The 17,428-nt window shown below is 36.2% G+C and overlaps 1 protein-coding gene and 1 long non-coding RNA gene across 2 annotated transcripts in view; both read left to right on the top strand.

Moving 5' to 3' along the window:
* Positions 1–17,428, top strand: part of LOC306867820 — a 307,945-nt gene that overhangs the window by 97,093 nt on the left and 193,424 nt on the right. The gene's annotated exons all lie outside the window — the stretch shown is intronic.
* On the top strand, positions 499–6,138 carry LOC306867815 (uncharacterized protein). The gene is made up of 3 exons (XM_079413710.1): positions 499–695; positions 1,981–2,429; positions 2,746–6,138. The coding sequence occupies exons 2-3, from the start codon at positions 2,381–2,383 to the stop codon at positions 3,966–3,968; spliced, it is 1,272 nt and encodes a 423-aa protein (XP_079269836.1). The 5' UTR covers positions 499–695; positions 1,981–2,380; the 3' UTR covers positions 3,969–6,138.

A 17,428-nucleotide genomic window follows, 5' to 3' on the forward strand; every position in this document is an offset into this window, starting at 1 on the left:
GACGATGACATCACTGAATTCAATAATGAAATGACTTAAACTGAAAATGTCTGTTTAATCTTGTCATTTTATAGTATTGACACACTATTTTGATATTGTGCAATTGCTTTGACACAATCTGTATTGTTAAAGCGCTATATAAATAAAGGTGACTTGACTTGACTTGGTGACCCTAATGAAACTGATGCACATATCTTCCGGGATTGTCCTCACACACGGCTATCTTGAATTTAATTCTCTAATGTTATCAATCACAATGTGCTGGAGGGTTTCTCTTTGTTTTCTAAAGCGGTGATGAACTGAGAAACCAAAATTGCCTTGATCTTTTGACATATAAAAGAGGTTATTGCGCTATATGTAACACCCTGCCAGTTTCAGAACTGAAAACTTTGTTGTTTGTCTAAAAACAGCTTACATTGAAGCCAGTTTGCCAAAACTACATCTTTTGGAACGTTCCTATGTATGATGTAATAGATTAAGCACCGCCTCCGCAGAAGTAGCCCCGCCCACCGATTCAAGCATGCGGTGTTTACCAGAGAGAGGCGAATGCAGGTCTAGAGAAGAAACCAAAAAAGACGGCTCTGAAAACAACAGGACGCTATCCAGTGCCAGTTTGTGGAAAAAACCTTCCTTCTGATCCCAGCGTTAGGAAAGAGTGGATGAACTTTATTTTAATGAAGTTCCAGACCGCATCAGTAAGAACTCAGTCCTTTGTTTACTTCATTTTTACCGCGGATTCGTTTACAGATGTTCTCTTTTCTCAGGGAAGGTTACTTTAATAACCGGAGTGACACAATTCGACTTGGGATTTTCTAAGAGATTGAAACTAAAAGACTATGCTGTGCTACTGGATCAGACAGTGACTGTTTTCATTACGTGGTCACTATTGCTATACGTGTATTTGATATGTACGGAGTTATTTATGTGTTTTAAACCTAAATCACTATGAGGAACGAGTGTACGCTGTCAGCCAATCACAGCAGTGGGCGTGTCTACAATCCGCCTATAAACAGAGGTTCTGCTGAGAAAGCAGGACAGAAAATATATTATAACATTATAAGTGGGTCTCAGAGAACAGTATAATAATAATAATAATAAAGGCAGTTTATGACTCTTTTAAGGATGTACTGTTTGGCTTCTTTAATATACAAAAAGATCAAATAAATAAATATTTTATGATTAACCTATTACTTCCTGCTAAATCTCATATACACTGCAGTAAATTCACCCATCAAAATCCTTTATTTATTGTTTTTAAAAAGAGGTTCCACAGTATATCCAACTTTTTCATCTCCCAAGTATCTTAAAGCTATTATAACAGTTAAAGATTTTGTTTTGTATTACGGTATTCATTTATTGTTATGTACATGTGTAAATGGTGCTTCGCTTACTTCACTCAGAGAAACTGTCAATCACCTGTTTTTACAGCATTAAATAACTAACTAAAACCACCTATTAAAAATCAGAATCAGAATGAGCTTTATTGCCAGGTATGTTTGCACATACGAGGAATTGTTTTAGTGACAGAAGCTCCACAGTGCAACAGAATGACAGGGATAATAAAAGAAAAAAAATAAATAATAATGTACAAATTAACACTTGAACATATCAGCATGATGACAGAAAACATCTTTACATGTCAATAGATCCTGTTTTCTGTTATTCTGATGACTTCAGATCCGTAAATTGTCACATTAAGCTCACTTCATTGCTGTCAACAGACTTAAGCAAACGACACGACCAGCTACTGTGACATTACAAGATGTAATTATCATAACAGCATCTATTCATTCTGTGATAAACCATGTTTCATAGAAAACACAATAAACAAAAACTATTTGTAATGTTAGTGTCAATTAATAGATTAGTGTTTCTTAAACTGATCTGTATGTTAGTTTCTTCTTTTCTATATTCTTACATTGCTTATTTTGGTTACTTTTCATTGAAGTTTTTTTAAAGTCATTTATTTGTTTTTGACAGATCTGCTCCTCTTACTGTACAGCGATCACAATCACACCTTCAGTGAAGCTCCTCCCACAACAGTCACACCTTCAGTGAAGCCCCTCCCACAACAGTCACACCTTCAATGAAGCCCCTCCCACAACAGTCACACCTTCAGGGAAGCCCCTCCCACAACAATCACACCTTCAGTGAAGCTCCTCCCACAACAGTCACACCTTCAGTGAAGCCCCTCCCACAACAGTCACACCTTCAGGGAAGCCCCTCCCACAACAATCACACCTTCAGGGAAGCTCCTCCCACTGCAGTTCAGCAATAAATGCTGGAATATTCTCATCAGTCTACAAGTGAAGACGAGCATCAGAGCATCAGGAAGAAGTGAAATCTGCAGAGACAGAGTTTATTGAAGGACAGAGAGAACATGAGAGATCCAGAACCCTGCAGAATGAAACACACTGAAGAACAAACAGGTTGGTGTTTATTCTTCATCCTTCATCAATGAGGCTGAGGAAAAATAAGGTTATAAAGCTTCAAGCAGATTGTCAGATTTTGATTTGTTGTAATAGAAAAAAATATATATAGATCTGTGCAATAATATAGTTGAAGCAGTAAAGAATAAGAGCACTTTCTATAAACTTGTGGAGTTGATTTCATATATTTAATATTTCTCACTATAGAAACATAAGAGTTGTTCCTATAATGTTTTAAACATAATAATAGGAAGATCAATGTACCTCATTCATGGAAAATCTCTGTGATTTACTGAACATTTTACTTTAATTTCAGAACTGACTGAAGAAAATGAGGAGATTGAAGAACTGAGAGAAGAGGAGGAGAAACATGTCAAAACTGGAGAAAAACCTTTGAGTTGCTCTCAAACCAAACAGAACGATTTAAAGAAAATAAGCGATGAGAAATCTTTCACCTGCACTCAGTGTGGAAAGAGTTTGAAACACAAACAGAGTCTCAAGATTCACATGAGAGTTCATGCGGGAGAGAAATTGTTCACATGTGATCAGTGTGGAAAAACATTTTTGTGGGCTTCAGCCCTGAAGAGTCACCTGAAAGTTCATTCAGAGGAGAAACGACATTCATGTTCTTTGTGTGGAAAGAGTTTTTCACTGCTGCAGAATTTAAAAGCACATCAGAAGATACACACTGGTGTGAGAGAATATATGTGCTTTGAGTGCGAGAAGACTTTTATTACATCTCAACATTTGAAACGGCACGAGAGGATCCACACTGGAGAGAAACCTTACAAGTGTTCACACTGCAACAAGAGATTCAGTCATTCAGAAACCCTGAAAGCACATGAGAGGATCCACAGTGGAGAGAAACCTTACACATGTGATCAGTGCGGGAAGAGTTTCAGACAAAAAGCTCAACTTAAGAATCACATGAGCATCCACACTGGAGAGAAACCATTTACATGTGATCAGTGCGGGAAGAGTTTTGCCCAATCAGCAAAGCTGAAGGGACACATGGTCATCCACACTGGAGAGAAACTGCATGAATGTGATCAATGCGGCAAAACATTTTTGTGGTCTTCAAGCCTGAAGAGTCACCTGGAAATTCATTCAAAGGAGAAACCACATTCATGTTCTGTATGTGGAAAGAGTTTTTCACATCTGCAGAATTTAAAAGTTCATCAGAAGATACACACTGGTGTGAGAGATTATATGTGCTTTGAGTGTGAGAAGACTTTTATTACTGCTACAGAATTGAAACAGCACGAGAGGATCCACACTGGAGAGAAACCTTACATGTGTTCACACTGCAACAAGAGATTCAATCAATCAGAAACCCTGAAAAGACATGAGAAGATCCACACTGGAGAGAAACCGTACACATGTGATCAGTGTGGGAAGAGTTTCAGACATAAAGATCAACATAAGGTGCACATGAGAGTTCATACGGGAGAGAAACCATATCACTGCACTGCATGCGGGGAGAGTTTCAGTCGATCATCTTCTCTACAGAAGCATACTAAAAAAATTCACAGTAAATAGATTATCTTCAGATCCAGCATTTTCAGGTCTGACACCGCATCCTCCCCAAACATGACACAATAATGTGTTGATCTACAGATACATCTCAAAAAATTACAATATACATTTTTTTGTAACTTATTTAAAGTGAAACTTTCATATATGTTTTAGATTCATTTACATGTAAAGACATTTCAAAAGTTTTTTTGTTTTAATTTTGATGATTAGAGCTTACAGCTCATGAAAGTCAAAATCCAGTATCTCAAAATATTAGAATATTTCCTAAGATCAATCAAAAAAAGGATTTGCAAAGCAGAAAAGTTCAAGCTCTTTAAAGTATGTTCAATTATGCACTCAATACTTTGTCGGGGCTCCTTTAGCACAAACTCCAGCATCAGACCAGACTCTGGGACCTTGATTTCCAAAGGAAATGCAAAATGTACTTTCATCAGAGAACATAACTTTGGACCACTCAGCAGCAGTCCAGTCAAGATGCTTCTGACGCTGTCTCTTGTTCAAGAGTGGCTTGACACAAGGAATGCGACAGCTGAAACCCATGTCTTGCATACGTCTGTGCGTAGTGGTTCTTGAAGCACTGACTCCAGCTGCAGTCCACTCTTTGTGAATCTCCCCCACATTTTTGAATGGGTTTTGTTTCACAATCCTCTCCAGGGTGCGGTTATCCCTATTGCTAGTACACTTTTTTCTACCATATCTTGTCCTTCCCTTCGCCTCTCTATTAATGTGCTTGGACACAGAGCTCTGTGAACAGCCAGCCTCTTTAGCAATGACCTTTTGTGTCTTGCCCTCCTTGTGCAAGGTGTCAATGCTCGTCTTTTGGACAACTGTCAAGTCAGCAGTCTTCCCCATGATTGTGTAGCCTACAGAACTAGACTGAGAGACCATTTAAAGGCTTTTGCAGGTGTTTTGAGTTAATTAGCTGATTAGAGTGTGGCACCAGGGGGTCTTCAATATTTTCACAATATTCAAATTTTCTGAGAAACTGAATTTGGGACATTCATTAGTTGTCAGTTATAATCATCAAAATTAAAGTAAATAAACATTTGAAATATATCAGTCTGTGTGTAATGAATGAATCTAATATACAAGTTTCACTTTTTGAATGGTATTACTGAAATCAACTTTTTCATGATATTCTAGTTTTATGACCAGCACCTGTGGATGCGCTACACTTTTGTTGTTTAAAAAGTGACCAATATTTTATATGTAGATTTCTCCTCTCGAAACTGTTTCTCAAGTGCATTCTCTCATCACCGCTGCGCGTGAATATGACGAATCACAACAACACTACAGAGACCTGAGGGGATTAAAAGCAGGGATTAAAGTCCAAAACCTGACTTGAAATAACCTAACAATCAATCGGGGCTAAATCGGTTATAAAGGACAATGTAAGTTCACACAATCTAACTAATTTGTGCGTTTTTTGTCACGTTTATTCTTAAGCAGCCCTTAATGTCGATCATGGATCAAACCGATCCACCATGGCAAACAGCGAATATATTTGTGCTGTTTAATGCATTTGAGACGTTTTGTTTTCCTCAGTGCATAAGTGACATGTCACGAGTATATTTTTCATCTGTAAATATTAGAAAGTCATGCAAATATATCCATTTTGCTGTCAGGAGTGGGCTTACGCGAGTGGACGAGCACTGCTGCGCTCATGCGCACTAAAATAGGAGCGCAAAATATGCTAAATATGCATTTTATGATAGCAGTAACTGGAAAGGGACTATTGTAATGGGTAAATAAAATGTATGCTAATACAGTCCTAATTACTTAGCTCAGATGAGTTAATGTGTGGTTCTTATAGCAGTTCAAATGTAGTTTTAATTTAGTGATTTTAACTTTGTTTAGTGACTGCTAATGCTTTAAAGAGCAATGCTAGATTGTGATGTTCTAATGCTATCTGTTCGAACTATAAAAGGTACAGCTGTTATAAACCAGAGAGAAAGGCTGCATGGCCACAGTGTCTGAGGTAGATCTTTGTTAAATTTTCTTTATGGAAACAAAAAAATTGACAGTGAGTCAGACTAACTGATATAAGCCTAGCCTATTTGGTAAACTTGTTTTATGAAACAGGCCTCGAGGTGTTAAAAGTCAGAAGACACAAGTTAATTTATGATTTGCTGTCTGTCTGTACCAAAGAAATAAAAGCGATCATAGTTTTTCCATTGCATCGAATCGCATTGTGTTGAATTGAATCGCACTGCATCGTAATAGAGGTGAATCGCATCGCTAGCTGCTTCAGATGTATCTTCAATGTATCAGTTATGGAGATGCACATCCCTATTCTCCAAGGACCACAGCTGGAGAATTGCAGAAAATAGTTGAGTCTCGGGGTCAGAAAACCTTAAAAAAACCTACATCAGCACATGTTGTTTGGGATTCCTTCAAGAGCAATTCTCCTACACTGTAAAAAGATTGCTGTAAATTTTACAGTAACTTACTGGCAGCTGGATGCCAGTAAAATACTGTAAAAAGGTTTACAGTATTATTACTGTAATTGCATTTACAGTATAATAATGGCTTTACTGTATTTTCATTTACAGTATTATTACCGTATTTTCATTTACAGTATTATCACTGTATTTTCATTTACAGTATAATTACTGTATTTTCATTTACAGTATTATTATCGTATTTTCATTTACAGTATCAAGTGCTGTAGTGTTTATTTTCATGTAGTTTAAACATTTTTTACCAGTAAAAAAACAATCAAATTGTGGTACAGCACTGTAATACATGATTTTTACCACTCCATAAAAATCACAATAACTCATGAGCATTAGTTCTGATAATATTCTTTTTAATTGTTGAACATTTTCTTTTTAAAAGTACAAATGACAAGTCATGGTCTCTAGGATGAACTAGCTGAAAAAAGGGCATCACCACAGCCCCCTGGGCACTTTGTATCATGACAAAACATACACATATTGAAAATCAAAAACAAGCAAGTACACTAACAGTCAGAAGTTTTTGAACAGTAAGATTTTTGATGTTTTTAAAGAATTCTCTTCTGCTCACCAAGCCTGCATTTCTTTGATCCAAAATACAGCAAAAGCAGTAATACTGTGAAATATATTTACTATTTAAAATAACAGCTTTCTATTTGAATATATTTAAAATATAATTTATTTCTGTGATCAAAGCTAAATTTTCAGCATCATTAGTCCAGTCTTCAGTGTCACATGATCCTTCAGAAATCATTCTAATACATTTAAATTTAGTTATTTAGCAGATGCTTTTATCCAAAGCGACTTACAAAAGAGGACAATAGAAGCAATCAAAACCAACAAAAGAGCAACAACATGCAAGCCATATGCCAAGTCTCAGTTAGCCTAATGCAGTACACATAGCAAGGTGTTTTTTTTTAAGAAAACAAGTAGATAGAATACAGATTTTTTTTTTTAAGTAGATAGAATATAAAAAGCTAGTGTTCATTTTTAAAGAAAAAATTTAAATAAAAAAAATGACATAGCTAAAATAGAATTAGAATAGAGAGTGATAGAGTTATAGGGTCAAATAAAGATGGAAGAGATGTGTTTTTAGCCGTTTTTTGAAGATGGCTAAGGACTCAGCTGCATGGATTGAGTTCATTCCACCAGGAGGGAACAGTTAATGAAAAAGTCTGTGAAAGTGATAATAACAATAATGCGTCGTTCACTTGCAGAATGCAAGCTTCTAGAAGGTACATAGATCTGAAGTACTGAATTAGGTAAAGGAATGCAGAGCCAGAGGTGGCTTTGTAGGCAAACATCAACGCCTTGAATTTTATGCGAACAGCTATAGGTAGCCAGCCCAAATTGATGAACAGAGGTGTGACGTACGATCTTTTCGGTTTATTAAAGATTAATCTTGCAGCGGCATTTTGGATTAGGTATGCTGATAAACATTTATTATTATTATTATTATCATCATCATCATAAATATTTAAAACCGTTGAGTACATTTTTCAGGATTCTTTGATGAATAGAAAGATCCAAAATTGATCTGAAATAAAAAGATTTTGTAACATTATACACTATACCATTCAAAATAGCTTGGATTAAAACATTTTTGGGGGTGGGGTATAGAAATTACTAATTTTAGTTAACAAGGATACTTTAAATTAAAGATAAAGACATTAATTACAAAAGATTTCTATTTCAGATAAATGCTGCTCTTCTGAACTTTCTATTCATCAAGTAAACATGAAAAAATTAGACTTGGCTGTTTTCAACATAATAATAATAATAAGTTTTTTTGAGCAGCAAATCATAATATTAGAATTATTTCTAAAGGATCATGTGACACTGAAGACTGGAATGATGATGTAAAAATTCAGCTTTTATGACTGGAATAAATTACATTTTAAAATATATTCAAATAGAAAACATTTATTTTAAATAGTAAAAATATTTAAAAATGTTACTGTTTTGCTGTACTTTGGATCAAATAAATGCAAGCGTGGTGAGCATAAGTTACTTCTTTAAAAACATTAAAAACCTTATTGTTCAAAACCTTTTGACTGGTAGTGTTAATAAAATGAGATAATACAGTAAAAATGAGTTTGTGTTGTTGTGTTAAATTTCAGTCATGTTGACCGTCAAAGTTAACAAGCTCTCCGATGAGAAACAGCAGGATCGGATTCAGGCAGATCCTTTTTCTTTGCACCCTCTTTCCAGAATTCCAGCTGATCTGTGACTTTCAAAGAATTTGGTGCCACAAAGATTTACTGTCTGAATGAACCTGCAAGCACAAGAAAAAAAAAGCATAATTTTTTTTAAAGCAGTGTTTATAGAATTTGCCTCAACTGTCAAACTTGGTGCTGTATGCACTTTGATGTTAATAAAAACGTTATATACTACATCTGAACGCACCTACAAGGGAAAGTACATGATTAGTTGATAATCCATCACATCTCAAATTTTTTTTACAATGCATTCTCAATCAGTAGAGCAAAGTACTAGAATGCTGAATTAATGGCTTTGATTCCAGGGGCGGTTCTGGGGGTTAGCCCAGAGACATTAATTTATGTATCAGAAAACACGGGATACAAGTCAAATATAAGTACAAGCAAGCCACTGTCTTAATGACTGAGCCATTTATTCAATCAGTTCATTAAAAACTACAGATTCATTCAGGAACGAAGATTAACTGTTTTTATGAATGGATCAACGAATCACTGATTCAAGACATTCAAAAAAAGGTCAATTCTTTCAGTAATGAAACACTGTTGTGTGAAGAGATGCACAACATGGCTTTGTTTAGAACCGTTTTTGCGAAATAGAGCAAAAAGACAATATTTTCTTCACAATTTAAATCACTTAATATTAACTTCTTGTTTATTGTATTTTGTTGCCCTGACACTTAGTAAAGTCTGCCACAGACCATATTAAATACTAACCAATCTGTTTATATTTTCTAGTCATTCTAAATGTGTGTGTGTCCTAGAAAATCCGTGCTTATAATACCATGACTAAAAACATATTTGTTGCTATACGGTAACAGTAATCTAATTTTGTCAGATGGGGATATCGGTATTATGAATTTATAGGCTACAGTAAGTTAAAGATACCTAAAGCAGCTGCATTTTGCTGTTCAAGTGCTGGTTTAATAGAAATAATTTTAATGCGCATGAAAACTCAATCTTTATGTGCACAAGGCATGGTAATAAAAACATTCAGGGCTTCAGCCCCCTTAGCCCACCCCTAGCGCCGCCCCTGTTTGATTCCCAGGGAATGAATAACTTCATAAAATGTGTCGGGGAGCGCAGGGCACAAACTTACATTGATTAGTTGTAACACACAGGGTTTAAATATTTCCACACATGCTAGCATAACCAAATTTACAGTATTTACTAGCTGCCATATCAACACTATAAAGAGAATAATGTGCACCAAAATTAAAAAGTCTTTTGAAGATGTCGCTGAATATTTATTCTACCAAAGTAGGAGTAAATTTCTGGCTAAAGTAAATTTTGTCATCTCAGTTTTTAGTATTCATTTAAAATTAGACAAATCTGCTATTATTTTAATCTCCAATCTGTTATTTATCAGTTTAGATAGTTTTGTAATGCTTCGCTAACTAGCAGATGGGGAACGTTATAACACTGCGTTACTATGTGCCCTGCTATTATTAAACTATGCTATTCTATGATTTTAGCCATGCAATTTACACCATTTACTTTTATGAGTTTTAATGAGAAGCCACAAGAAGCAGGTGAATGAAGACTGACAATCGATGTTTAATGTTCAGAAATGATTATTTCAAGAAATGTAAAGCATTTTGGCTTGTTTATGTGTCTCATGTCCTATGACAGCTGTGTGTGGAGGGATCATTTATGAATGTGTTTATTCATCTGCACACACTGTTTTGAACTGCACTGTATATGTAGCTGTGTTGCGATCAGGGCCGTCCCAAGCATGGTTGCAATGTGTTCAGTGTCAAACTCCAAAATTAGATAATTTTTCATTTTTAAAAAACGTCATTATTTTATTTGAAAAAGTTAATGATTTTATTTTATTGACAAAATATTTTAGTTTGTCTTGTATATTTTTCATTTGACCCGATAATATTTTAAGCTGTCATATGGTTATGTTACAACATGCCCCTCACATGTTACAATGTACCCCACCTATGGGGCATGTTGTCACATTTCACTTCCATTCTTTTTAGGTAAATAACAAAAAACATATACACTGTAATTATGAAACAAAGAAACATATTTGTACTAGACAAGTGTGAAATTAAAGTGTATTAAAAAATTATACTCTGAAGCCCATGGCTGTGGATTTACACAAACTAAGACAGTCAAACACTGTTAGGTTGTGGCCCGTGCTCCCCTACTTTAAATACATTATAACTTGCTTTGGATAAAAGCATCTGGCAAATGCATGAATGTAATGCAATGTAAAACCAAATGTATTTTGGGTTACCTAATTCTGCATATCTGTAAAATGGACAGCTGGCTGTATGATGATTCTGCCCTCATATTCAGGATCCTGTTTTTGCTTGGAGAAATCTCCTGTAACAGACAGAGTCACAACACTCTTTTAGTGTTACTACAGTTTATGATCAGAAAAAAAAACTACCATACAGTAATACAAACATTTTTAATAAAATAAACATGTTTGGTAACACTTTACAATAAGGTGACATTTATTAACATTAGTTAATGTTAGGGCTGTAGTACTCGAGTCCAGTCTCGGACTCGAGACGTTTTTCTGTCGTCTCGGACTTGTCTTGGACTCTTTGGTATTTGGACTCGGACTTGTCTTGGACTCGTTGGTATTTGGACTCGGACTTGTCTCGGACTTGGTCATTGGACTCGCCAAATGTTCTCGTTGGTCTCGACCGAGTCCAGCTATATATGCATTTTTCTCTTTCAAAACAAAACCATTAATCTGGCTCGCTTGTTCGGAAAACGGGTAATGTAATTGGTTTAATTTACAATCCATCTAGAACGGGCATTGCCATTGGTCGCCTGGTAAATGCACGGCTGCGTCATATGCCTGGCTACAAGTGTGCGTGATGCTCAGTAGCATAATTCATTTTTATTTTGGCCACAGACACAATGTCGGCGAGTTGCATAATACAGTTTGGTTTTACAAAGTTTGTTGGAGTTTTCCCTCTCTTCCACCTCACTTTCCTTCGCTTTTAAATAGCTAATAAATACCCGTGCGCATTTTACTTTTACTTTCAATAGCGCAATTCCGGTCAATTGCTTATCTATAACTTATAACAACTAATTTTCTGCAATAAACATGGGACTTTTATTAACAAGACGAATACACCATATGCTATAAGCCTAATATAAAATAACAAACTTACAAATGTTTAAAAGTAAAAAAAAAAACCCCGCTGTGGAACCAAATGAATAAGAAACAGAATGAATAAGAACAAAATTAATAAAGCCTGGAGGATCAAACACCTTGATGTAAAATAAAATAAATAAATTACACAATTTAAATAAAGTAAAAATAAGCAAACACTGGGGCTATGGCTGGGCGATTTTTCTGATTTTATGGATTAATTGTATCGACTTTAATGTTTTGCCACAAATGTATTTTTTATAAATCGAGGAATCGCGATTTTGAATAGAAATATTACCAAACGCTAGAATTAGACACTTTGACACTAACAGTAAAGAGAGAAGAACGATCTAACCGCATGGCAGCGCACATGATTAACCGCTCTCTTGTAATGCTCTCTATGCCATTCACACAGAATGTGCTTTTGTGTTGACAAAGATGCGACGCGGACAGTGGAATAGGAAAAAATGCAAGAAGATTGGCGTTAAACATGTTTTAATAACTAGAGCGCCTCGTTTTTAGAAAGCCGTTTCATGCACGAGACACTGCAAGAGACTCGAGTGCAACAGTCAAACGCGTCCATGTTTACATAGACAAAACAATGGAAAAGCAGCATAATCAAATACAAAACCCGTGAAGAACTACTACTGTATGTCTGATATTTCATGTGTGCATCAGGGTGACAGGCTGAAAACTAATGTTCATAGTTTTACAGAGCCTTTATAGTTAATAATAGCACTCTAGGTGTTATACCTTCAGTCATTTTGAATTTGAATTACTTGAGAATTTTTTAAGCATTTTTCTTGTATTATTTCTGAACATATAGGCCTGTGCATAAGAAAAGTTTGTACAAGATGTAGTTGTAGTTCATGCATCTTTTCTGCAAAGATATTTACTGATTTGTTTAACATTTACATCATGATGACAACTTCATGTGTGTGGTGCACTTAGAATATAATTTTCTTTAACTAGAGGTTTAATAAAAAAAAAAAAGTAGCTTGAATCATGTTGTAGTTATATTTTCAAGTTGACTAGTTAAAATTGTACAAAATCGAGAATTGGTCAAATATTCTATGAATATCATTTTTTTTTTTTTTTTGCCATATCGTCCAGCCTAGAAACAAATACAAAAAAACCTTCCGATTTTTAATTTCTTTAATTTTTCAATCTTTAATTGTCTGTTCTCTAACTGAACTAAATGATTTTTATTTCTACTATTAAAAATGGCCTCAGCTTAACACCTGTAATACTGTCTATATCCCCCTATCCCCAGGGGACATATATTGCACCTATATTATATGGCCTAAGGTAAACAGCAAACAAATGCATGCGCAGCCACACACAGACACACAGCTGAAGGTGTTTATATGCTACACAGCCTTGCTTGGGAGGGTTACATTGTACTGTGGTTTCTTTAGGACAGGGGTCTCGAAACTTGGTCCTGGAGGGCTGGTGTCCTGCAGAATTCAGCTCCAACCCTTATCAAACACCTGAAAAAGCGGTCCCACTTTATATTAGTTGGCCTTAACAACTATGTACTTACATGTCACATTAAGCATTTAATACAATGTACTTTCATGTTCATACATTGTACTTACATTTAAAGTACCCGCATGTTCAATCTGTACTTATAATAGTGTACTTAAACATGTAAGTTGTAAGTACACTTTTGTAAGTACACACCATAATTAAATTATTGTAACTTCAATTGTAACTACTCTGTAGTTTCTGTCAAACTTTCTTTTTTTTTTTTCTTTTTTTTTATGGAGGCAAATGAATGTTTTTACAGATCTAAAGCATTATTAGTCATGCCTACCGCAATGTGCTTAATATACTTATTATTCAAACCATTTAGGATGGATGCAACAAATGTTTGCAGAATACACCAATGTAGATTCAGCCATTTCATTTAACACGTTACGGCTACTAAAGAAGTTTGATTTTATTTTGTTGTGCACCTCACATGCTGTAAACGACAATGTGCAAAAATTGTACCATCTACTCAGCAAGAGGGCAATAAGGTTTCACGTTTTAACATTAGTTAATGCATTAAGTAACAGGAACTAGCAATGAATAATATATTTATATTAGCATGTAATAATCTTTGCTGATGTTAGTTAAAAAATGTTCTTGTTCATGTTAGTTTACACTGCATGTTAACTAATGTTAACCGATACATCTTTTGATCTTAAAAATGTATTAGTAAATGCTGAGGTCAACATTAACTAAGCTTAATAAGTGGTGTATAAGTATTGAATGCATAAAATACCCCAAATAATCAAATTAAAACAGAAATAAACAGCCTTTAGCGAAATTTGTATTTAATTGGCAGGAGTTGCCCACTCTTTTTTGCTGAGATAATTGAGGCTTTCACCTCATTTGTCAAGGCCTCTGAGCACCTCTGAGCAAAATCAAAAAGCTTCTCTTGCTGAGGCTGGAACTGGGGGATGGAACGATAAAATTCTGGGTCAATAATTTGAATCTCAGACACAACTGCAGAGAGAGCAAGGGTGTTTCTGTCCACTCCAACTTTCGTGAAAGCTCTTGTCATGCTTCCTTCCTTTTTGTATGCTCGAAGAACTTTTTTGTATCTCTTCAGAACGTCATCTGGACACTTGGCTGTTGAACATAAAATAAACAGTTTGTTCATTTATTACAAATTATACAAAACATATGGTATCTTCATCAAGAATCAATTCACAAAATGGATTTACCTCTTACTGTAGCACTGGAGAATGCAGATCTTGACCTGTTTTTTTGTGTTTTCTTTTTGGATTTTTTTTTGCGGCATCTTTCATCCTCCGATGAAGATGATGGGAGGGAGGAGGACGAAGATGAAGAGTTTAACTCATCACTCTCACTACTGTCTTTCTCTGAACCAAGATGGCGCCAGTGCACACGGCATGCCGTCTCTCTTGTTTGTCTCAGTTTCTACCTGTACTGTTTGTACTTTGTGTGGTTTTACACTGGTATCATGTAGACTCAGTGCTAACCTACGATCGTCAAGCCCTATTCAACATCAAATGTTGTATGGAAGCTGGTTACCTGGGAAGCTGTCCTGCTTTCTACTACCGCTCTCAATCCTCTTCTAATCAACCTGCGCCTGAGTGTGTTCACCGGCTACCTTGCTGCGTTCCTCCTTTACGGAAACGCCGCAGAAAGAGAGGTTGTCGTGGCGGTGTTCGGGTGAGAATTAGACGGGCAATTGCTTCCACCATACAATCTTCAGCCAAGTTTTCCCTGGATACAATAAATTTGGAGGGGCATAATCTGGCGCGACGCTCTTGGGATTATAGATATGCTTTTCATCTTCCAGTCTACCCGGTTTTCGGTGATTCCTCTATTTCCGCGTTGCCGTGTTTACGACTTCGCCGGAGAGGAGTGGAATGTTTAAATCTTCGTCAACTGGATTCTGTTCAATTGGATCGGAAACTGGCATCACTGTCTCATCTTAACATGGCTCTAGTCAATGCCAGGTCCGTGTGTAATAAGACTTTTATTTTGAATGACTTTCATACCGGACGAAACTTGGATATCCTATTCCTGACTGAGACTTGGGCCTCTGTTGGTGAGTCGTCAGTTTTTGAGGAACTCTGTCCGCCGGACTGTTGTTTTATTAGTACACCAAGATGTACTGGCAAGGGTGGTGGGATTGCCATGGTTTTTAAACAATCCCTTAATATACGGCCCGTTTGTGTTGGGAGTTATTCATCGTTTGAGTTACAGTGTATTGTGTTGGAGTCTGATTCCACTGCAGTGTTCTGTGCGCTTATTTATAGGCCACCTAATTTTGACAGTGCTTTTATACGAGAGTTTTGTGAATTTGTAACTCTCATTATGCCATCATATGATCACCTGTTATTATTGGGAGATTTCAATGTACATGTGTGCTGCCCAGGTCGACCCTTGGTCAGTGAATTTTGTAACATGTTGGAATCTTTTGATTTTACGCAACATATAAATGGAGCAACTCATATTCATGGTCACACTCTGGACCTTATTCTGTCAAATGGTGTTACTGTTGAAAATGTAAACGTAGAAGACGTCTCCTTCTCTGATCATAGTCCAATTGTTTTTAATGTCCATGTCGAGAACTCTGTAGTGGTGAAGAAGTATCTGGGCCATCACTCTCGTTGTATAAATTCTTCTACTCCTTCTCAGTTTAGTGAAATTTATCGTACTAACGCTGTTGATGAATCCATTTTGAATGCTGCTGAGTCTTCCACTGGGCCTGATGAACTGACATCTTTTTTCTATGCATCTTGCTCTAATATTTTAGATGTTATTGCACCTTTGAAATTGAAATTACCCAGGCAGAAATCGTATTATTGGCTGGACGATCATGCTCGCTCTCTTAGGCAGGCTTGTCGTCGGGCTGAGAGGAAATGGAAACGATGATTCTTTAACTGTGTCTTTTGAGTGTTTTAAAGAGTGTTTGATTAACTTTCAGAATGCTGCGAAATCAGCTAGGTTAAAGTATTTTTCTGATTTGATTGCTACACACTCTCATAGACCTAGGATTTTGTTTTCCACAATAAATTCATTAATTAATCCAGGTTGTCAGTTTCATGTGGAACCCTCAGCTGAGCTCTGTGAAAACTTTTTGAAGTTCTTTTCTGAAAAAGTGTTAGCTATTCACTCCTCTTTTACCGTGCAGTTACCAGATCTGTCGCTGTTTTCGCTGGCTAGTCCGGCTTCCTTTTCTTGTTTTCAAAGTGTTTCTTTGGGGGAACTTGGTGTTTTGGTCAATAAGATGAGGACAACTGCTTCTTCACTTGATGTCATTCCTTCTGAGATTATTAAGGCCTCTTTTTCTGAAATCGGTAATTCCATTCAGTTATTGATTAACTCATCTCTAACTGCTGGGGTAGTCCCGAAATGTTTTAAGCATGCTGTAGTTCAACCTTTGCTTAAGAAACAGGGCTTGGAGGAAGGTTGCCTTGACAATTATCGGCCTGTCTCTAAGCTTTCATTTTTATCAAAACTTTTAGAAAAAGTTGTATATTCACAATTGATTTCCTTTTTGAATGAAGCTAAATTAACAGAACCTCTTCAATCTGGTTTCTCTGCACAGCATAGTACTGAGTCAGCTTTGCTTAAAGTGTTCAATGACATCTTACTTGCAGTTGATAGTGGTAAAAATTCAGTACTGCTGCTTCTCGATCTTACAGCTGCCTTCGATACAGTTGATCATAATATTCTCCTCTGCCGGTTAGAGCATTTGTTTGGTATTGGGGGTATTGCTTTGCAGTGGTTTAATTCATATATTAGAGACAGGTCTTTTTCTGTTGAGTTGGGTAAGTTCTCTTCATCTGTTGCTCCTATTGTCTGTGGGGTCCCTCAAGGATCCATTTTGGGGCCACTTCTTTTTAATTTATATATGCGACCATTGGGGGATGTTATTAGGAGACATAATGTTTCATTTCATTTATATGCTGATGATACCCAGTTGTACATACCACTGAAAGCTGGCGATACTATTGAACCTTTATTGGCCTGTCTTGGGGACATTAAGAAATGGTTGTCTAATAATTTTCTTCGACTTAATGAAGACAAAACAGAAGTAATCATCTTTGGCCCCCCTAAGTTAAGAAGTGGTTTAATACAGGAGCTTGGCAAGCATTTCTCCTCAGTCTCTTCCCAGGTCAGGAACCTTGGTGTCATTCT

Source organism: Barbus barbus (assembly GCF_936440315.1).
Source record: "Barbus barbus genome assembly, chromosome: 49".
Taxonomy (NCBI): domain Eukaryota; kingdom Metazoa; phylum Chordata; class Actinopteri; order Cypriniformes; family Cyprinidae; genus Barbus; species Barbus barbus.